Source organism: Pogoniulus pusillus, chromosome 24, assembly GCF_015220805.1.
Source record: "Pogoniulus pusillus isolate bPogPus1 chromosome 24, bPogPus1.pri, whole genome shotgun sequence".
Taxonomy (NCBI): Eukaryota; Metazoa; Chordata; class Aves; order Piciformes; family Lybiidae; genus Pogoniulus; species Pogoniulus pusillus.
The window spans coordinates 19,268,171-19,290,435 of NC_087287.1; the positions used below are offsets into that span (position 1 = coordinate 19,268,171).

The following is a 22,265-nucleotide window of genomic DNA, read 5'->3' on the forward strand; positions in this document are numbered from 1 at the left end:
GGACACTGGCACAGGTTGGGGGTGGTGAGACACTGGCACAGGTTGCCCAGGGAAGTTGTGGAGCACAGAAGCACCCAATGTGATCAAAGATCACATTGGGTGCTTCTGTGCTGCACAACCTCCCTGGAGGTGTTCCAGGCCAGGTTGGATGAGACCTTAAGTGCCATGTTCTAGTGGGAGGTGTCCCTGCCTATGGCAGAGGGTTGGAGCTGGCTGAGCTTTGGAGGTCCCTTCCAACCTAACCCATTCTATGATGCTAATTTATCTGGGATCATTTTCAGATGTTTCTCCTTAATGCATTTTAGCAAAAGGAAGGAAGTGTTTGCTGAGCCTCTCCTGTCAAACATTTGATAAGTGTTTATAAGGGCTGCCAGGAGGGGGGGACAGGCTCTGCTCACTGCTGCCTGGGACAGGACAAGGAGCAATGGGTGCAAGCTGCAGCAAAAGAGGTTCTGCCTCAGCACAAGGGGGAACTTCTTTCCTGTAAGGGTCCCAGAGCCCTGGCACAGGCTGCCCAGAGAGGTTGTGGAGTCTCCTTCTGTGGAGCCTTTGCAGCCCTGTCTGGATGTGTTCCTGTGTGCTCTGTGTTAGATAGCATTGTCCTGCTCTGGCAGGGGGTTGGACTGGATGATCTCCTTGGGTTCTTCCAACCTCTAACATCCTGTGAGCCTGTGAGCTGACACTAAGGGCAGGTTTGGTGTATGTGAAGCAGTTCTATGCACAACACAATGATGTTTGTGTCCCATTGAAATGTCTCTTTCTGATCAGTTTTTATAGTCGCGCTTTTGAGAAGATGTTTCAGCAGTGCTTGGAGCTTCCCTCTCAGTCAAGATACTCAATTGCATTCCCACTGCTTTGCACCCATTTTATGAGCTGTACCCATGAACTGTGTCCAGAAGAGGTAATTGCAAAATCTATTCTCTTCAGTTGTTTTCATCTCTCATGTAAAGCAGAGAGGTTTAGAGCTGAGTGTTGCTGCAAGGTCTTAAGGCAATAGAAGATGCAAGGGGTCAGAGTGCTAAAGGGGAGGTAAACCAAGGGAGATGCCTTCTTAGGTCATTCTTCACCCATAGATCTCAGAATCCTTTTCAGAAGTGACAAAGAATTATTTAAATTGTATTTAAACTAAGGTGCAGAGGTTAGATGACTCTTCTGGTGGGGGTTGGGCTCTTCTGCCAGGCAGCCAGCACCAGAAGAAGGGGAGAGAGTCTGAAGCTGTGCCAGGGCAGGTCTAGGCTGGCTGTGAGGAGGAAGTTGTTGGCAGAAAGAGTGATTGGCATTGGAATGGGCTGCCCAGGGAGGTGGTGGAGTGGCCGTGGCTGGAGGTGTTGCAGCCAAGCCTGGCTGGGGCACTTAGTGCCATGGTCTGGTTGACTGGATAGGGCTGGGTGATAAGTTGGACTGGATGCTCTTGGAGCTCTCTTCCAACCTGCTTGATTCTATGATTCAGGCTTCAATCTCATGCCTTTTAAAACATGATTTATAAACTCATTGATAGAAAAAGGAAGTTGGGAGTTCCTGTACCTGAAGGGAGCCTGCAAGATGAATGGAAACTGTAAGGGCCTGCAGGGACAGGATGAGGGCAATGGCTTCAAACTGGAGGAGAAGAGATTTAGATTGGATGTGAAGACCAAGTTCTGCACCATGAGGGTAGTGGAACACTGGAACAGGTTGCCTGGGGAGGTGGTTGTGGCCCCATCCCTGGAGTTCTTCAAGGTGAGGCTGGACAGGGCTCTAGTCTGATCTAGTTGAGGCTGTCCCTGCTGGGATGACTGCAGGAGGAGTTGGACTGGATGACCCTTGGAGGTCCCTTTTAACCCAGAGCATTCTGTGATCCTCTGATGAGCTGTCTTTCAGAACAATTATAGTAACAGCAAGGAGTCAGTATCCTAAGTCCACTGTGGGTTCAGCTGCAGCCAGCAGAAGCTGGAATTCAACCTCTGAATTGTGTGGCTTGGTAACTGTTATCATTGTGGAAGAATGAGCTGGGCTGTGCTGTGTACAATGCGTGGCAGTGTGGCTGCTGGAAAGGAAACATGAGTGGTGAAAGAAGGTTTTCAGTGGGACACAGCCTGGGCTTGTGCAGCTCCAGTGACAAATGAACACAGGAATTAATGAAGCAAGGCTTCACTTAGGGTTTCAGCAGGATGAAGGACACTGCTCTCCCTGTAGCTCCAGTTGCATGCTCATTCTCTCTTAGCTTTAGCACTGCTGCAGATTAATGAAGAGGGCAATTCACAGAGATCCTAAGTATTGGACATGCTGCAACTCTGCTTGGTCCAAATTTAAGTTGAAAACCTACTTTTCCAAAAGTATATTGAAAGCATTTGACCTCCTTCTAAAGAAAAGGTTTGCAAAGGGCAGTGAGCAAAACAGTGTTACTGATGTTTTAACCCAGGCTGGATGGGTGGGCAGTGGGGTGAGACTGAACAAGGCCAAGTGCAGGGTTCTACACTGTGGCCACAACAACCCCAAGCAGTACTTAGAGGCTGGGGCCAGAGTGGCTGAGAGCAGGCAGGCAGAGAGGGAGCTGGGGGTGCTGGGAGAGAGGAGCTGCAGAGGAGGCAGCAGTGCCCAGGTGGGCAGCAGAGCCAATGGCATCCTGGGCTGGCTGAGGAGCAGTGTGGGCAGCAGGACAAGGGAGGTTCTTGTGCCCCTGTGCTCAGCACTGCTCAGGCCACCCCTTGAGTGCTGTGTCCAGTTGTGGTCTCCTGAATTGCAGAGAGCTGCTGAGGTGCTGGAAGGTGTTGAGAGAAGGGCAGCAAGGGTGGTGAGGGGCCTGGAGCAGAGCCCTGTGAGGAGAGGCTGAGGGAGCTGGGGGTGTGCAGCCTGCAGCAGAGGAGGCTGAGGGCAGAGCTGATTGCTGCCTGCAGCTGCCTGCAGGGAGGCTGTAGCCAGGTGGGGTTGGGCTCTGCTGCCAGGCAGCCAGCAAGAGAAGAAGGGGACAGAGTCTGAAGCTGTGCCAGGGCAGGTCTAGGCTGGGTGTGAGGAGGAAGTTGTTGTCAGAGAGAGTGATTGGCATTGGAATGGGCTGCCCAGGGAGGTGGTGGAGTGGCCGTGGCTGGAGGTGTTGCAGCCAAGCCTGGCTGGGGCACTTAGTGCCATGGTGTGGTTGGTTGGGCAGGGCTGGGTGCTAGGTTGGGCTGGCTGAGCTTGGAGCTCTCTTCCAGCCTGCCTGATTCTCTGACTCTCTGAGTGCTGAGGCCATCAGTGACTTGGAAGAACTAAATGGTTCAGGTTGCTTAAAACCGAAGTACATTTCAAAACTAAAACAAATGCTGGAGCTGAGATTATCGAGGGGTTGAAAATCTCTTTCTCACACCCTACCTGCATGCTGTAGTGAGCTGTGACTGCTGTAGGAGCAAGGAGAGGCTGGAAAGTGAGGTTGGCTCTCTTTTGTCCGGCAGCGCCATCACATTGGTGACCGCAGCCTGTCCCTCTGCAACATGTTCCTGGATGAAATGGCCAAGCAAGCTCGAAACCTGATCACAGACATCTGCACAGAGCAGTGTACACTGAGTGACCAGGTGAGTCTGCTCATCTCTGCAGGGCACAGCAGTGTGCTCTTGGGGCTCAGGAGGCCAGTGGGCATTGAGAAGAGCGCACAGCAGATCCAGGGAGCTTCTGCTTCTCCTCTGCTCTGCCCTGGTGAGGCCTCACCTGGAATACTGCATCCAGTTTTGGGCTTCCCAGTTTAGGAGGGACAGGGATTGACTGGAAAGACTCCAAGGGAGGGCCATGAGGATGCTGCAGGGACTGGAGCAGTGCCTGAGGAGGAGAGGCTGAGAGCCCTGGGGCTGGGCAGTCTGCAGAGGAGAAGGCTGAGAGGGGATCTGAGCAGTGTCTGTCAAGAGCTGAGGGCTGGGGGGCAGGAAGGAAGGGACAGGGACAGCCTCTGCTCACTTGTGCCCTGCCACAGGACAAGGGGCAAGGGATGGACACTGCAGCACAGCAAGTTCCAGCTCAACAGCAGCAACAACTTCTTGGCTGTGAGGGTGCCAGAGCCCTGGCACAGGCTGCCCAGAGAGGTTGTGGAGTCTCCTTCTGTGGAGCCTTTGCAGCCCTGTCTGGATGTGTTCCTGTGTGACCTGTGCTGGATTCTCTGCTGCTGCTGCTGCTGTGGCAGTGGGGTTGGACTGGAAGCTCTCCAGAGGTCCCTTCCAGCCCCTAAGATCTTGGGATCCAGTTTTTAGTTTAATTTCTTGTCACTTTCACTTCTCTCTTCAGCTTTCTGAAGTTTTATTGCTCTGTTTCCTTTTCACTTTTTTTTCCCTATCCTCAGATTTTTGGGGTGGTTTTGTATTTATAAAATGGAAGTTGATTTAAAGAAGACTGAGATGAGAGTTGTAGAGTTACTAGTCAAAGCAACAATATGTTGCTTGTCCTTCTGTGGAGCTTTTGCAGCCCTGTCTGGATGTGTTCCTGTGTGACCTGTGCTGGATTCTCTCCTCCTGCTCTGGCCATAAGCTTATTTTGCATCTCAGAGTTGCTAAAAAGATGGATTTTAATCTGGAGGGGCTATTTCTTTCTACTTACTAGCTGCTGCCCAAGCATTGTGCCAAAACCATCAGTCAAGCAGTGAACAAAAAGTCAAAAAAGCAAACTGGAAAGAAAGGTGAACCTGAAAGGGAGAAACCAGGAGTGGAAAGCATGAGGAAAAACAGATTGGTTGTGACAAAGTAAGCTGCTTCTTCTCTTTCTTCCACCTTGAATTCCAAGTCAAAACATGCATGTTTTTACATATGGAATGCTTCTTGCTTCATTTGACTGAGTTGAGTTGACTGTAAACATGACAGCTTTCTAGTTGGGGACCATATGATGCTTCCTAAACTTGTGTGGAGCCTGAATTCCATTATGTAGAGGATAGGAATATGTTCCTCTTGAATTCATCCCCTCAGCTGCTTCCTTTCCTGAGCAGCAGTAAAGGTGTGCTAAGCACATCCAGGAAAGATCTCCTCTCCCTCTGCTCTACCGAGGCCCCACCTGGAATATTTCCTCCAGTTCTGGGCTCCCCAGTTCAAGAGGGACAGGGATGTGCTGGAGAGAGTCCACATGACCATATGGAACATAAACCCTATGAGGAGAGGCTGAGAGAGCTGGGGTTGTTGGGCCTGGAGAAGAGGAGGCTCAGGGGTGACCTTATTGCTGTCTACAACTACCTGAAGGGACATTGTAGCCAGGTGGGGGTTGGCCTCTTCTGCCAGGCAACCAGCAATAGAACAAGGGGACACAGTCTCAAGTTGTGCTGGGGTAGGTCTAGGCTGGATGTTAGGAGGAAGTTGTTGTCAGAGAGGGTGATTGGCATTGGAATGGGCTGCCCAGGGAGGTGGTGGAGGCACTGTCCCTGGAGGTGTTCAAGAAAAGCCTGGATGAGGCACTTAGTGCCATGGTCTGGTTGACTGAGTAGGGCTGGCTGCTAGGTTGGACTGGATGATCTTGGAGGTCTCTTCCAACCTGCTTGATTCTATGATGCTTCCTAAACTTGTGTGGAGCCTGAATTCCATTATGTAGAGGGTAGGAATATGTACCTCTTGAATTTATCCCCTCAGCTGCTTCCTTTCCTGAGCAGAAAAGATGCCTGTGCACACTCCAGCAGGGCTGCTGTGTAGTGATGTTAATTGTGGAATTCCAATTCCAAGGCATCTTAATTCTACCTTCTTTCAACACTGTTAGCTTCATGAAGTGCAGGCTGGGCTGAAAGTTGTTGTTGCTGCCTTCAGTTGCTGGAGGTGGATTTGTGGCCCCACTGCCTGTAGAAGCTGGGGAAAGGTTTCTCTGTCACTGGCTACAGAAAAAAATGGAAACCTCAGTAAATCATTACCCAAAACAAACAGAAAAGCTCTGAAAGAGCTAAGAGGAAAGATTTAAAAATACAACCCCAAGCAGCACTAGAGGCTGGGGCCAGAGTGGCTGAGAGCAGCCAGGCAGAGAGGGAGCTGGGGGTGCTGGGAGAGAGGAGCTGAAGAGGAGGCAGCAGTGCCCAGGTGGGCAGCAGAGCCAATGGCATCCTGGGCTGGCTGAGGAGCAGTGTGGGCAGCAGGGCAAGGGAGGTTCTTGTGCCCCTGTGCTCAGCACTGCTCAGGCTGCTTACTGCTTGAGTGCTGTGTCCAGTTGTGGGCTCCTGAATTGCAGAGAGCTGCTGAGGTGCTGGAAGGTGTTGAGAGCAGAGCAGCAAGGCTGGGGAGGGGCCTGGAGCAGAGCCCTGTGAGGAGAGGCTGAGGGAGCTGGGGGTGTGCAGCCTGCAGCAGAGGAGGCTGAGGGCAGAGCTCATTGCTGCCTGCAGCTGCCTGCAGGGAGGCTGTAGCCAGGTGGGGTTGGGCTCTGCTGCCAGGCAGCCAGCAAGAGAAGAAGGGGCCAGAGTCTGAAGCTGTGCCAGGGTAGGTCTAGGCTGGCTGTGAGGAGGAAGTTCCTGGCAGAGAGAGTGACTGGCACTGGAATGGGCTGCCCAGGGAGGTGGTGGAGTGGCTGTGGCTGGAGGTGTTGCAGCCAAGCCTGGCTGGGGCACTTAGTGCCATGGTGTGGTTGGTTGGGCAGGGCTGGGTGCTAGGTTGGGCTGGCTGAGCTTGGAGCTCTCTTCCAACCTGTTTGGTTCTATGACTCTGTGTGTGTGTGTGAAATCCCTGGGTGGTGCAGATGCAGCTGTAGGATGTGTGCTTACCCAAAATGCTGTGTTTGAATTAAGATAAAAGAAGCATCCTGAAGCAGAACAAGATAAGGAGGAGTTAGAGCTCTCCCTGGTTTTTGAGTGCTCTTCCACCCAGCATGTGCTTTCCATCAGAACACACACTTATGTTGCATATGACTGCTTTTGTTCTTCATGTCTTCTTGTTCCTAAAGCCTGGACAAGCTGCACACTGCACTTTCTGAGCTCTGCTTCTCCATCAATTACGTCCCCAACATGGTGGTTTGGGAGCACACCTTTACCCCGAGGGAGTACTTAACATCCCACCTGGAAATCCGCTTCACCAAGTAAGAGAAATGCAACCTTGTGAAGATTCTTCTCCAAGAGAAGCCTTTTGCTGATTTGCTGCTGGAGTTGTTCTTTGCTTACTGCATACAACCAGTTCCTAAGGGTGGATTGTGCAACTCCTAGCAGTTTCAAGCTAAAATGACAATGAAATGATATGTGCAGACACAGGCAATTGCTAGGTCCTGTTTCTAAGAAGGCTAATGGGATCCTGGGCAGCATTGAAGGTGTGCTAAGCACATTCAGGGAGGTTCTGCTCTCCCTCTGCCCTGCTGAGGCCCCACCTGGAATATTTCCTCCAGTTCTGGGCTCCCCAGTTCAAGAGGGACAGGGATCTGCTGGAGAGAGTCCACATGACCATATGATGCTTCCTAAACTTGTGTGGAGCCTGAATCCGACTATGTAGAGAGTAGGAATATGTTCCTCTTGAATTTATCCCCTCAGCTGCTTCCTTTCCCGAGCAGAAATGATGCCTGTGCACACTGTAGCAGGTCTGCTGTACAGTCATGTTAATTGTGGAGAGTCCAATTGCTACAGGGATGCTGAAGGGACTGGAGCAGTGCCTGAGGAGGAGAGGCTGAGAGCCCTGGGGCTGCTTAGGCTGCAGAGGAGAAGGCTGAGAGGGGATCTGAGCAATGTCTATCAAGAGCTGAGGGCTGGGGGGCAGGAAGGAAGGGACAGGGACAGCCTCTGCTCACTTGTGCCCTGCCACAGGACAAGGGGCAAGGGATGGACACTGCAGCACAGCAAGTTCCAGCTCAACAGCAGCAACAACTTCTTGGCTGTGAGGGTGCCAGAGCCCTGGCACAGGCTGCCCAGAGAGGTTGTGGAGTGTCCTTCTGTGGAGCCTTTGCAGCCCTGTCTGGATGTGTTCCTGTGTGACCTGTGCTGGATTCTCTGCTCTTGCTGTGGCAGGGGGGTTGGGGTGGAAGCTCTCCAGAGGTCCCTTCCAGCTCCTGACATCCTGGGATCATTATTTATAGCAAGGCAAATGGCAGCCTCTGGAGAAGACTTCCTGTTCTGTTACTCCAGTTTTCTATTAAATGCACTTTCTGACAGGCTGAGAGAGCTGGGGCACTGCAGCTTGGAGAAGAGAAGGCTTGGAGGAGACTTTGGAGTGGCCTTGCAGTATCTGAAGGGGGCTCCAGGAGGGCTGGAGAGGGACTCCTTACATGGTCTTGCAGTGACAGGATGAGGAGGAATGGGTTTAAAGTGGAGGAGGGGAGCTTTAAACTGGATGCTAACGTCCAGTTAGCAGAAGAAGAAATTTCCAGAAGAAGTTCTTGGTAGTGAGGGTGGAGAGACACTGGCACAGGTTACCCAGAGGGGTTGTGGCTGCTCCCTCCCTGGAGGTGTTCAAGGTTAGATGAGGCCTTGAGTAACCTGTTCTAGTGGGAGGTGTCCCAGGCTGTGGTGGGGGGTTGGAGCTAGATGGTCTTTGAGGTCCCTTCCAACCTAACCCATTCTGTGATACTAAACCCCCTAGCTCTCCTAGCTGTGGTTTATGCCAAGGCCTGGTACTTCAGGTGTTTCAAGCAGCATGTAAGGGCTTAGAGTTTTAATCACCCAGGCATCACAGTAAGTCACTCCAGCACTCCATCCTTCAAATAAGACAAGCTGACATAAAAGTGAAGGCAAGCTCATGACTCTGTAGTAAGTCAGCTGTCATCTTCAGGTTCCTGAGCTCAGACCAGTGCTGGTCCCTCTGTGTTGTTGTGCTTTTGGTTTGGGGGGTGTTGGCTTGTGGTTGAGGCCACAGGCACATTGCTGTCAGACACTGCTCTCCATCTTCTTGCCTCCTAGCAGAAATGGGAGCAGGTACCCAACAACATGTTTCATGTTTGATTATTTCTCAGTCATTTCAGTGGCATTTCCTCTGCCTTTCAGAGCTTTATGCACTCCAGCACAGCTGCCCAGGGGGCACATGAATATCACAAGACCAGCAGATATGCCCTTAAATTTTTACCTGCAGGAACACAGTATAGAGCAATCCTCACCATCAATACAGACAGGAGGAGGAGGTGATAGAAAGCAGCCCTGTGGAAAAGGACTTGAGGTGCTGGTGGATGAGATGGTGGAGATGAGCAGGCAGTGTGAGCTTGTGGCCCAGAAGACCAATGGCAGACTTGCCAAACCCACCAGGACACACTTCTGTGCAACCTGCTCTGGGTGACCCTGCTTGACAGTACAGCAGGGTGGGCCAGAAAGTCCCCAGAGGTCCCTTCCAACCTTGACCAATCTATGATTGGAGCTGTTCTAACAGTGCTGCTGACATACTTGCAGTCAGGAGAGGCTGAGGGAGCTGGGGTTGGAAACAAGGCTCAGAGGTGAGCTCTGTGGCAGAATCACCTCTCTTGGTCTGTTAGCACTTTTAATGCAGCCCAGGATAGATGTTGAGGTGCTGGAAGGTGTTGAGAGAAGGGCAGCAAGGCTGGGGAGGGGCCTGGAGCACAGCCCTGTGAGGAGAGGCTGAGGGAGCTGGGGGGGTGCAGCCTGCAGCAGAGGAGGCTGAGGGCAGAGCTCACTGCTGTCTGCAGCTGCCTGCAGGGAGGCTGTAGCCAGGTGGGGTTGGGCTCTGCTGCCAGGCAGCCAGCAGCAGAAGAAGGGGACAGAGTGTGAAGCTGTGGCAGGGCAGGTCTAGGCTGGCTGTGAGGAGGAAGTTGTTGTCAGAGAGAGTGATTGGCATTGGAATGGGCTGCCCAGGGAGGTGGTGGAGTGGCTGTGGCTGGAGGTGTTGCAGCCAAGCCTGGCTGGGGCACTTAGTGCCATGGTGTGGTTGGTTGGGCAGGGCTGGGTGCTAGGTTGGGCTGGCTGAGCTTGGAGCTCTCTTCCAGCCTGCTTGATGCTCTGATTCCATAATTAGAGGTTCACATATGCAGGATGGTGAAATACCCAGGTGAAAGTTTTCAGCTGCATCTTTGTCTCTGTTCAGTTTTACTGATCAATGCAATTTCTTCCTTTCCAATTCTGGTGTGGTGATGGTTTTTGTTCTGCTTTCCTAAAAGGTCAATTGTTGGCATGACTATGTACAATCAAGCAACACAAGAGATTGCCAAACCCTCAGAGCTGTTAACCAGTGTGAGAGCCTACATGACAGTGCTGCAGTCGATAGAGAACTATGTACAGATTGACATCACACGAGTGTTTAACAACGTCCTGCTGCAGCAGACCCAGCATCTAGACAGCCACGGGGAGCCCACCATCACCAGCCTCTACACCAATTGGTAAGCAGCTGGAGGAGCACTGCTCACAAGTGTTCTCTTTTCAGTTGATTTAATGAACAATCTGGAACTGGAGAACTGGAGGTGTTGGAAATGTTTGGGGCTTTTTGATTTTGTATGTTTCCTGCCTCTACTATATGGTGGAAATTAGTAATTGGTTATGAGATGAGACTGAAGAAGGCCAAGGGCAGGGTTCTGCACTGTGGCCACAGCAACCCCAAGCAGCACTAGGGGCTGGGGCCAGAGTGGCTGAGAGCAGGCAGGCAGAGAGGGAGCTGGGGGTGCTGGGAGAGAGGAGCTGAAGAGGAGGCAGCAGTGCCCAGGTGGGCAGCAGAGCCAATGGCATCCTGGGCTGGCTGAGGAGCAGTGTGGGCAGCAGGACAAGGGAGGTTGTTGTGCCCCTGTGCTCAGCACTGCTCAGGCCACCCCTGGAGTGCTGTGTCCAGTTGTGGGCTCCTGAATTGCAGAGAGCTGTTGAGGTGCTGGAAGGTGTTGAGAGAAGGGCAGCAAGGCTGGGGAGGGGCCTGGAGCAGAGCCCTGTGAGGAGAGGCTGAGGGAGCTGGGGGTGTGCAGCCTGCAGCAGAGGAGGCTGAGGGCAGAGCTCATTGCTGCCTGCAGCTGCCTGCAGGGAGGCTGTAGCCAGGTGGGGTTGGGCTCTGCTGCCAGGCAGTCAGCATGAGAAGAAGGGGACACAGTCTGAAACTGTGCCAGGGTGGGTGGTGGAAGCCTCATCCCTGGAAGGTTCTAAGGCCAGGCTGGATGTGGCTGTGAGCAACCTGATCTGGTGTGAGGTGTCCCTGCCCATGGCAGGGAGATTAGAGCTGGCTGATCCTTGAGGTCCCTTCCAACCCTGCCAGTTCCATGGTTCTGTGACAGTAAAGTGCAGGTATCAGTTGAGCTCTGGAAGCAGAGCTGCAGTCCCAAGGCTTTGCTGTCCCTCGTCACAGAAGTCTGCTTCACCTCTGCCGATTTCTCTCTTCACCTCCTGCTTTATCCTTTCCTGCTCAGGTATTTGGAGACTCTGCTAAGACAGGTCAGCAATGGGCACATAGCCTATTTCCCAGCCATGAAGGCCTTTGTCAATTTGCCTACAGAAAACGAGCTGACATTTAATGCTGAGGAGTACTCAGACATCTCAGGTAAGCTTTGCTGTTCTCACTGACGCGGTGGTGAGAGGCACTTGCTGTATGCTTGAGTAACTGGAATGCCAGCAGCTCTGAGAGCATTCTGTTCACCTTCAGTAGTGCTCTGAAGTCCTTTTCCTTTGTGCTGCCTCTGTCTGGAGGGAGCTCACTTTGCCCATTTTGGGTCCAAGCAGGGTTGTTGTGGTTTAGCTGCAGAGATAGGCCTGGGACATGTTTCACTGTTTCGCTCCTCTCATGTTTCACTCCTCTCATGTTCTACTCCTCTCATGTTCTCATACCTAAGGTTTTGTTTGCTAATAAGATGTTTTTGCCATGCTAACACCATGGCTGTCTGCATGACAGGTGTCAAAGAACTGAAAGAGGACTGTTTGAAGTAGAACAGGGTTGTTTTTTTGTCTCTCTAGAAATGAGAGCCCTTTCTGAACTTCTGGGACCATATGGCATGAAGTTCCTCAGTGAAAGTCTGATGTGGCACATTTCTTCACAGGTTGCTGAGCTTAAGGTAACCTTGGGCAAGTGCTGGGTGGGAAGAGGGGACAGTTGTCTGCATAAGCTTCCTTTAAGTTGTTTTATAGCTGTGCTTATAACTGATGGAACTGTGACTTTGCTCTTGCACAGGCAGTACAGGGGAACAATAACCCTGTGAGTGCAGCAGACCTCAGCATCATTTCCTTTGCACAGCCTAGAATCTAATTCCTCTCATTGATGTATTCCAGTTTGCCTCAAAGCAGCAGAGAGATGGATTTGGTTTTATGGACACAGCAGGACCATGGTACAGAGTGATTGGAAGGCAGAGCTCCAAGCTTTTGGGCAGGCCTGCTTTGCACCAGCTGCTTGTCTGGGAGGTGGAAGCAAAGACAGGGGGTTAGAAGCAGAAGGATGAGTTACATAGAAGCAGCAGCCCAGGGCACAGACACACACACTGACATTGTCTCCTGCTCTGTCTTATCTGTGAGGGTGGTGAGAGGCTGGAATGGGTTGCCCAGGGAGGTGGTTGAGGCCCCATGGATGGAGGTGTTTAAGGCCAGGCTGGCTGAGGCTGTGTGCAGCCTGCTCTAGGGTAGGGTGTCCCTGGGCATGGCAGGGGGGTTGGCACTGGCTGCTCCTTGTGCTCCCTTCCAACTCTGACTGATCTATGATTCTGTGGTTTTGTGTCCTTGCTTTCATACACCTCAGCAAGCCTATGAGTGCAGCAGACCTCAGCATCATTTCCTTTTCCCAGCCTAGAATCTAATTCCTCTCATTGACGTACTCCAGTTTGCCTCAAAGCAGCAGAGGGATGGATTTGATTTTATGGACGTAGCAGGACCGTGGCACAGAGTGATTGAAGTGGAGAGCTCCAAGCTTTTGGGCAGGCCTGCTTTGCACCAGCTGCTTGTCTGGGAGGTGGAAGCAGTTAGCAGAGCACTGTGTCTTGCATAGCAGCATCATAGGTTTAAGCTGTGGTGTTGTTTTTCTGCTCCTGCGGTCACAGGAATGTTTGCTCAGGAATTTCATCTCCCTGCTGGCCAGTTGCTTTGTTTTTGCCTTGCTTTCAGAGAAGTGAAATAAACTAGAAGTAGGAAAGCAGTTAGCAGAGCTATCAAAGGTCTTTCTATACCTGGATCCTCAGCAGTATGTTGCTGCACTTCAGTCTCTTCCTACATTTTATGTCTTGAGTTACATTCCAGGTTTGTAAGTGGCCTGCATGTTTGATCAAGAGTAGTTTGTCCTCATTGCTCCTTTTGCTTGTGCTGCCTGGCAGGCAAGCTGGATTGGAGTGCATCCATCTGAACAATGTAGCTGTCAGTAATAACTTTAGAAGGCAGCTCTAATCCTTTCTTCCTCCCAGGTTTCAGATCTTTGCTACCTTGACACTCTTTAGTTCACAAAGAACTAAATAAAGTAGCCTCTGAATAAAATGAATCAATCTCAGAGCTGAAAGTGACCTCAAGGGTCATCCAGTTCCAGCCCCCTTGCCATGGGCAGGGACACCTCACACATGCCCAGAGCCACCTCCAGAACTTCCAGGAATGAGGCTTTCACCACCTCCCTGGGCAACCTGTGCCAGTGTCTCACCGTCCTCATGCTGAAAAACCTCCTCCTAACATCTAATTTCTATCTCCTCTCCTCTAGCTTGGATCCATCCCCTGCCTCTTCTATCCCTACCCAACACCCTAACAAGTCCCTCAGCAGCTTTCTTGTAGCCCACTTCAGATCCTGGAAGGCCACAATAAGGTCTCCTTGGAGCTTTCTCCTCTCCAGACTGAACAGCCTCAACTCTCTCAGCCTGTCCCCATAGCAGAGCAGCTCCAGCCCTCTGAGCATCCTCCTGGCCCTGCTCTGAGCATGTTCCAGCACCCCCAGATCTTTCCAGGGGCTCCAGAACTGGGCACACTGGTCCAGGTGGGGTCTCAGCAGAGCAGAGGAGCAGAATCCCCTCCCTTACCCTGCTGCCCACACTGCTCTGGATGCAGCCCAGGCTCTGGCTGCTCTCTGGGCTGCAGGTGCACACTGCTGGCTCATGTGGAGCTTCTCCTCCAACAGCACCTCCTAGAATCTAAGTCCTCTCCTCAAAGTATTCCAGTTAGCCTCAGAGCAGCACACACCCAGAGGAAGGAAGAGATGGCTTTGTGAGTCTGGGCTTTTGCTGGTAGCAGTGTACTTACCAAAGATGAGTAGCAGTAGGAGTTATTGCCTGATCTTCATAAAATCACAGAGTGGTGCAGACTGGAAGGGACTTCCAAGAGGCATTTAGTCCAACACCACACTTCCATGAGCAGAGACATCCTCCACTAGATCAGGTCACCCACAGCCCTGTCCTGCCTTACCTTCAATATCTCTAGGGATGAGGCCCCAACCTGGGCAGCCTGTTCCACTGAGTTTCATTCACTTGTTTTACGATGTTGTGCACACTGAGTGTCAAAGTCATCTTCTAAGGAGTGTCTAATCCTTGCTTTTTGATTCCAAGCTTGCTTTTGTGAAGGATCTCACCTGGCAATAACACTGATACTGTGGAGCCATTAAGAAGGCAGAGTGCTCCGCTGTAGGCAGTGAATTTAGTTGCCCACCTGGCAGACAGAAATATCCTGAACTATAGAATCAAGCAGGTTGGAAGAGACTTCCAAGCTCAGCCAGCCCAGCCTAGCACCCAGCCCTGCCCAACCAACCAGACCATGGCACTAAGTGCCCCAGCCACGGCCACTCCATCACCTCCCTGGGCAGCCCATCCCAATGCCAGTCACTCTCTCTGACAACAACTTCCTCCTCACATCCAGCCTAGACCTGCCCTGGCACAGCTTCACACTCTGTCCCCTTCTGTTGCTGGGTGCCTGGCAGAAGACAGCTGAACCATTTAATTCTTCCAAGTCACTGATATGCCTTAGCATTCATAGAATCAAGCAGGTGGGAAGAGAGCTCCAAGCTCAGCCAGCCCAACCTAGCACCCAGCCCTGCCCAACCAACCAGACCATGGCACTAAGTGCCTCAGCCAGGCTTGGCTGCAACACCTCCAGCCACGGCCACTCCACCACCTCCCTGGGCAGCCCATTCCAATGCCAATCACTCTCTCTGTGCAGTTATTTTTGTGCATGCATTTATTCTGTTCACATCCTGAAGTCTGTTGCTGACCTGAAGCCTTCCTTCCCTTCTAGAAACTCGTGGTGGAGAACGTTGAAGTTCTTACCCAAATGAGGACCAGCTTCGACAAGCCAGACCAGATGGCAGCCCTCTTTAAAAGATTATCATGTGGGTAACTAGCAAGGACTTGATAAATTCAAAGGTGTACTTTTGCTGTTTTGTCTTTGTAAAGAAAAGGGGGACAACTAATTTCTCCAGAGTGAGGATACCAAAGCAGGAGAACATATCATATCATAGTATCATAGTATCATCAGGGTTGGAAGAGACCTCACAGATCATCAAGTCCAACCCTCCTGGGTCAACCCATGCCTCTCTTCAAATTTTCTGGTCTCAATGTCCAGACAAAAGGAGGTTTCAGTGTGAATTAGTGCTCAGGCACTATAGAAGTGATTACAATGGTAGGGGTTGGAAGGGAGTTCCAGAGATCATGTAATCCAACCCCCCTGCCAGAGCAAGAGTAGGTCACACAGGAAGGCATCCAGCTGCATTTTGAATGTTTTCAGTGAAGGAGACTCCACAACCTCTCTGCATAATCACAGGGCTGGAAGGGACCTCAAGGACCACCCAGTTCAACCCCCCTGCCATGGGCAGGGACACCTCACACTGCATCAGGCTGGCCAGAGCTACACCAAGCCTGACTTTAAAGATCTCCAGGGGTGAGGCTTCCATCAGCTCCCTGGGCAAGCTGTGCCAGTGGCTCACCACCCTTACAGTGAAGAACTTCTTTCTGACACCTAATCTGAACCTGCCCTCCCCATAGCTTGGATCCATTCCCCCTTCCCAACACCATAGCAAGTCCTTCCCTGACACCTGGACACCACATCCAGCTGCAGATCTCATGCACTGAAGCAAAAGGAAACCATCTTTTCCAGGCCCCTGCACACCCTCATAACTAATTATTTTAAACAACAACCAAAAAAAGACTAGAAAAAGATGATTTTGGCCTCAAGAAAACACAGCCCTAGTGCTAGCATCCATAGGTGTCCTGGGGTTCATTCCATGCAGTGATTAGCAGGAGCCTGCTGCTGAAAATCCCATCCCTGCCTCACCTATCAACCCCTGCCTCAGCACCGCTTGTTTTGGCCCTCACAGGAGTGTCATTGCCCCACCACCTTTGTCAGCATTCTGGGAAATGTTTTCTTGCTCTGTCTTTAACCCAAGGAGCTTCTGTTGACTCTTGTTCTCATTTCTCTGCAGCTGTGGACAGTGTTTTGAAGAGAATGACCATCATTGGCGTTATCTTGTCCTTCCGCTCCCTGGCCCAGGAGGCACTCAGAGATGTAAGCACTAACTCAAGTGTCTGCTGAGAAGCTTTCACTGCTTCTCATTCCATGCAGTTCCAGGAGATTTGAAACCACTCTTCAGCAATGCCAGCTCTTGAAAGGCTGGCACCTGGCTAAAGTGGTTGAGACCCCATCAAATATCTTCTGAGTAGCTTCCACTCCATTTAGTTCAATGCAATTCCAGGATAATTGAGACTACTGTTCAGCAATGCCAGCTCTTGAAAGGCTGGCACCTGGCTAAAGTGGTTGAGACCCCATCAAATATCTTCTCAGTAGCTTCCACTCCATTTAGTTCAATGCAATTCCAGGATAATTGAGACTACTGTTCAGCAATGCCAGCTCTTGAAAGGCTGGCACCTGGCTAAAGTGGTTGAGGCCCCATCAAATATCTTCTGAGTAGCTTCCACTCCATTTGGTTAAATGCAATTCCAGGAGATTTGAAACCACTCTTCAGGAATGCCAGCTCTTGAAAGGCTGGCACCTGGCTAACATAGTGGAGGCCTCATCAGATGTCTTCTGAGTAGCTTCCACTCCATTTGGTTCAATGCAGTTCCAGGAGATTTGAAACCACTCTTCAGCAATGCCAGCTCTTGAAAGGCTGGCACATGGCTAAAATGGTTGAGGCCCCATCAAATATCTTCTGATTAAGCTTTCAATCCATTTGGTTCAATGCAATTCCAGGATAATTGAGACTACTGTTCAGCAATGCCAGCTCTTGAAAGGCTGGCACCTGGCTAACATAGTGGAGGCCTCATCAGATGTCTTCTGAGTAGCTTCCACTCCATTTGGTTCAATGCAGTTCCAGGGTATTTGAAACCACTCTTCAGGAATGCCAGCTCTTGAAAGGCTGGCACCTGGCTAACGTAGTGGAGGCCTCATCAGATGTCTTCTGAGTAGCTTTCACTCCATTTAGTTCAATGCAATTCCAATGCAATTCCAGGATATTTGAAACCACTCTTCAGCAATGCCAGCTCTTGAAAGGCTGGCACCTGGCTAAAGTGGTTGAGACCCCATCAAATATCTTCTGAGTAGCTTCCACTCCATTTGGTTCAATGCAATTCCAGGATAATTGAGACTACTGCTCAGGAATGCCATCTCTTGAAAGGCTGGCACCTGGCTAACGTAGTGGAGGCCTCATCAGATGTCTTCTGAGTAGCTTTCACCCCATTTGATTCAATGCAATTCCAGGATAATTGAGACTACTGTTCAGGAATGCCAGCTCTTGAAAGGCTGGCACCTGGCTAAAGTGGTTGAAACCCCATCAAATATCTTCTGAGTAGCTTCCACTCCATTTAGTTCAATGCAATTCCAGGATATTTGAAACCACTCTTAAGGAATGCCAGCTCTTGAAAGGCTGGCACCTGGCTAACATAGTGGAGGCCTCATCAGATGTCTTCTGAGTAGCTTCCACTCCATGTGGTTCAATGCAGTTCCAGGATATATGAAACCATTTTTCAGGAATGCCAGCTCTTGAAAGGCTGGCACCTGGCTAAAATGGTTGAGGCCTCATCAAATATCTTCGGATTAAGCTTTCAATCCATTTGGTTCAATGCAATTCCAGGATAATTGAGACTACTGTTCAGCAATGCCAGCTCTTGAAAGGCTGGCACCTGGCTAAAGTGGTTGAGACCCCATCAAATATCTTCTGAGTAGCTTCCACTCCATGTGGTTCAATGCAGTTCCAGGAGATTTGAAACCACTCTTCAGGAATGCCAGCTCTTGAAAGGCTGGCACATGGCTAACGTAGTGGAGGCCTCATCAGATGTCTTCTGAGTAGCTTTCACTCCATTTAGTTCAATGCAGTTCCAATGCAATTCCAGGATATTTGAAACCACTCCTCAGCAATGCCAGCTCTTGAAAGGCTGGCACCTGGCTAAAGTGATTGAGACCCCATCAAATATCTTCTGAGTAGCTTCCACTCCATTTGGTTCAATGCAATTCCAGGATAATTGAGACTACTGTTCAGGAATGCCAGCTCTTGAAAGGCTGGCACCTGGCTAAAGTGGTTGAGACCCCATCAAATATCTTCTGAGTAGCTTCCACTCCATTTGGTTCAATGCAATTCCAGGATATTTGAAACCACTCTTCAGGAATGCCAGCTCTTGAAAGGCTGGCACATGGCTAACGTAGTGGAGGCCTCATCAGATGTCTTCTAAGTAACTTTCACTCCATTTAGTTCAATGCAGTTCCAATGCAATTCCAGGATATTTGAAACCACTCCTCAGCAATGCCAGCTCTTGAAAGGCTGGCACCTGGCTAAAGTGATTGAGACCCCATCAAATATCTTCTGAGTAGCTTTCACTCCATTTAGTTCAATGCAATTCCAATGCAATTCCAGGATAATTGAAACCACTCTTCAGGAATGCCAGCTCTTCAAAGGCTGGCACATGGCTAAAATGGTTGAGACCCCATCAAATATCTTCTGATTAGCTTCCACTCCATTTGGTTCAATGCAATTCCAGGATAATTGAAACCACTCTTCAGGAATGCCAGCTCTTGAAAGGCTGGCACATGGCTAAAGTGGTTGAGACCCCATCAAATATCTTCTGAGTAGCTTCCACTCCATGTGGTTCAATGCAGTTCCAGGAGATTTGAAACCACTCTTCAGGAATGCCACCCCTTCAAAGGCTGGCACCTGGCTAAAGTGATTGAGGCCCCATCAGATGTCTTCTCAGTAGCTTTCAATCCATTTGATTCAATGCAATTCCAGGATATATGAAACCATTTTTCAGGAATGCCATCTCTTCAAAGGCTGGCACCTGGCTAAAGTGGTGATGCTCAGTTAGAGCTGCAGGTGGAATTGCAAATTGGGGGTGTGGGAATCTGCTTTTTGAGTGCTGCTCAGAGGAATGTTACCTGGAAACACACAGGTTGTAGTCTGAGCAGGCTTCTCAGTGTTTGCTCTGAGTGCATGCTAAAAGCTTTCATTTCCCTTTGCAAACAACTTGGATTTGCCTTTATTGGGCATGAAGGTTTGAAATGTAGGAACAATTTCATCTGCATAGAATAAAATCTCTTCTTTTGGGCATGAAGGTTTGAAATGTAGGAAGAAATTCATCTGCATAGAATAAAATCTCTTTTTCTGGGCATGAAGGTTTGAAGTGTAGGAACAAATTCATCTGCATAGAATAAAATCCCATCTCATTTTGTATATCTTTGTGTCTCCTAGGTCTTATCCTACCACATTCCTTTCCTTGTGAGTTCCATTGAGGACTTCAAAGATCACATTCCAAGAGAGACTGACATGAAGGTAATGTTTGGCCCAAACCTTAACTTTTGGAGCTGTCTGAAAACATGTAAGGGAGAACACTTTCATGCTGAGTGTGTAAAACCCAGACACAAACACAGGCAAACCCCCACCTCTTTTTTTTCTGGTGTGTTTTCCTACAGGGTCATAGAATCATAGAACCAAGCAGGCTGGAAGAGAGCTCCAAGCTCAGCCAGCCCAACCTAGCACCCAGCCCTGCCCAACCAACCAGACCATGGCACTAAGTGCCCCAGCCAGGCTTGGCTGCAACACCTCCAGCCACAGCCACTCCACCACCTCCCTGGGCAGCCCATTCCAATGCCAATCACTCTCTCTGACAACAACTTCCTCCTAACATCCAACTTCCCCTGGCACAACTTGAGACTCTATCCTCTTGTTCTCTTGCTGGTTACCCACAGGTAGCACAATGGATTGGCATTACAAGAGCTAAGTTATTGTGCATCTGCATTCTCCTGGTGTTCAGGGCTGAAAAACCCCAACCAACTGGCAGGCTGAACACAAGGTTCATATCTGCCTGTGGTCCCACTTCAAAAATGTCATGGAAAGAATTGAGAACAAAATTTATCAGCTGTTAAATCGTGACTAAGTGATAAAAGGAAGAAAACTGAACTCCTTCATAGTGTGAGCAGTGGAGCTGGAACAACTTCAATTTTCAAGGACTCGGTAGATCAGAGAGTCACAGAATCACCTGGGTTGAAAGGGACCTCAAAAGGTCATCCAGTCCAAGCCTGCTGCAGTCAGCAGGGACATCCTCAGCTAGATCAGATTCCCCAGATCCCTGTAAAGCCTCACCTTGAATATCTTAGGGATGAGGCCTTGTGATGGTTTGGGAGAGAGTCGCATTCTGGCACCCCACCTGGAGTTAAAAGAGGAAACTTTATCTATAAATATATAATATATATAAATAGAAATATAGTAAAATATAAATAAGAAGAGAAATAATAAATTTAAATACATAAAATACACAAAAATGAATTAAAATAATAAATATAATAATAGGAGCAGTGTGGGCACCAGGGCCAGGGAGGGGATTCTCCCCCTCTGCTCTGCTCTGCTGAGACCACATCTGGAGTACTGCATCCAGTTCTGGAGCCCCTGGGACAAGAGGGCTGTGGAGATGCTGGAAAGTGTCCAGAGCAGGGCCAGGAGGATGCTGAGAGGCTGCAGCAGCTCTGCTGTGAGCACAGAGTGAAAGAGTTGGGGCTGTGCAGGCTGGAGCAGAGGAGGCTCCCAGGTGACCTTCTTGTGGCCTGCCAGCATCTGAAGGGGGCTCCAGAAAAGCTGGGGATGGACTTTTGAGGGTGTGAGGGAGTGGCAGGAGTGGGGGGAATGGAGCAAAGGTGGAGGTGGGGAGAGTGAGGCTGGAGGTGAGGAGGAAGTTGTTGAGCAGGAGAGTGGTGAGAGGCTGGAATGGGTTGCCCAGGGAGGTGGTTGAGGCCCCATGGCTGGAGGTGTTTGAGGCCAGGCTGGCTGAGGCTGTGGGCAGCCTGCTCTAGGGTAGGGTGTCCCTGGGCATGGCAGAGGGGTTGGAACTGGCTGATCCTTGTGGTCCCTTCCAAGCCTGACTGCCTCTGTGATTGTATGAATTACCTGCCCCCCCACTCATGAGATCAGCCAGACTGGGCTCAGCTGCCAGTGTCACGGAGGGCAAGTTAGTCAATTATTCATTTTGGAGTTCTTGTTCATTGATTTTGATACTCAGAACTCTCCCCAGCCACTAATTCTAATAATATTTTGGTTCTTACACAGTCCTGGAACCCTTCTACAGCTGACATTCCAGCTCTCTGAGCAGCCTGAGTGCAGTTAGTTGCAGAGTTGTCAGTGTTGGGAGGCACCTCAGGGATCATTGAGTTCCATCACCCCTGCCGTGAGCAGCGACAGTTTCTGCTACCTCAGGTTGCTGCCACCACTGCCCCTTCCCCTGGCACTGGCATCACCCAGCAGAGCCTGGCTGCAGCCTCCTGCCACTCACCTGCACATCTTTCCCAACACCAAGGAGGTCACCTCTCAGGCTCTCCTCTCCCAGCAGCACAGCTCCAGCTCCCTCAGGCTCTCCTCCTAAGGAAGCTCTTCCACTGCCTGCAGCATCTCTGTGGCTCTGTGCTGGACTCTCTCCAGCAGTTCCCTGAGGTCCTTCTTGAACTGAGGGGCCCAGATCTGGACACAATATTCCAGATGTGGCCTCCCCAGGGCAGAGTAGAGGAGCAGGAGAGCCTCTCTCAACCTACTAACCACAGCCCTTCTAATCCACCCCAGGATGGCATTGGCCTTCTTGGCCATCAGAGCACTCTGCTGGCTTATGGGCATCCTTCCCCCCACTAGGACCCCCAGGACCTTTTCCCCTTTCCTGCTTTCCACTAAGTCAGTCCCCAGCCTTTACTGATCCATGGGCTTGTACTTCCCCAGTTGCAAGTCTCCACTCTTGCCCTTGTTGTGTTTCATTATCACAGTATCACAGTATCATCAGGGTTGGAAGAGACCTCACAGATCATCAAGTCCAACCCTTTAGCACAGAGCTCAAGGCCAGACCATGGCACCAAGTGCCACGTCCAGTCCTGCCTTGAACAGCTCCAGGGACGGCGACTCCACCACCTCCCCGGGCAGCCCATTCCAGTGTCCAATGACTCTCTCAGTGAAGAGCTTTCTCTTCACCTCAAGCCTGTTTCTCCCTGCCAGCTCTCCAGCATGAGTCTCAGTGCATGGCAGCACAGCCCACCTCTGTGTGGCAGCCACTCCACATAGCTTTGTGTCATCAGCAAACAT

General features: G+C 50.6%; 1 protein-coding gene across 4 annotated transcripts in view; it reads left to right on the forward strand.

The window, feature by feature from the left end:
• Positions 1 to 22,265, forward strand: part of NCKAP1 (NCK associated protein 1) — a 125,635-nt gene that overhangs the window by 69,564 nt on the left and 33,806 nt on the right. For all 4 annotated transcript variants that reach the window (XM_064163861.1, XM_064163862.1, XM_064163863.1 and 1 more), the window contains 10 exons: positions 769 to 901; positions 3,408 to 3,527; positions 4,540 to 4,679; positions 6,838 to 6,969; positions 9,973 to 10,191; positions 11,197 to 11,327; positions 11,738 to 11,835; positions 14,966 to 15,059; positions 16,149 to 16,231; positions 19,404 to 19,484. In XM_064163861.1, the coding sequence (XP_064019931.1) occupies positions 769 to 901; positions 3,408 to 3,527; positions 4,540 to 4,679; positions 6,838 to 6,969; positions 9,973 to 10,191; positions 11,197 to 11,327; positions 11,738 to 11,835; positions 14,966 to 15,059; positions 16,149 to 16,231; positions 19,404 to 19,484 (1,231 nt within the window). The remainder of the gene's footprint in view (positions 1 to 768; positions 902 to 3,407; positions 3,528 to 4,539; positions 4,680 to 6,837; positions 6,970 to 9,972; positions 10,192 to 11,196; positions 11,328 to 11,737; positions 11,836 to 14,965; positions 15,060 to 16,148; positions 16,232 to 19,403; positions 19,485 to 22,265) is intronic.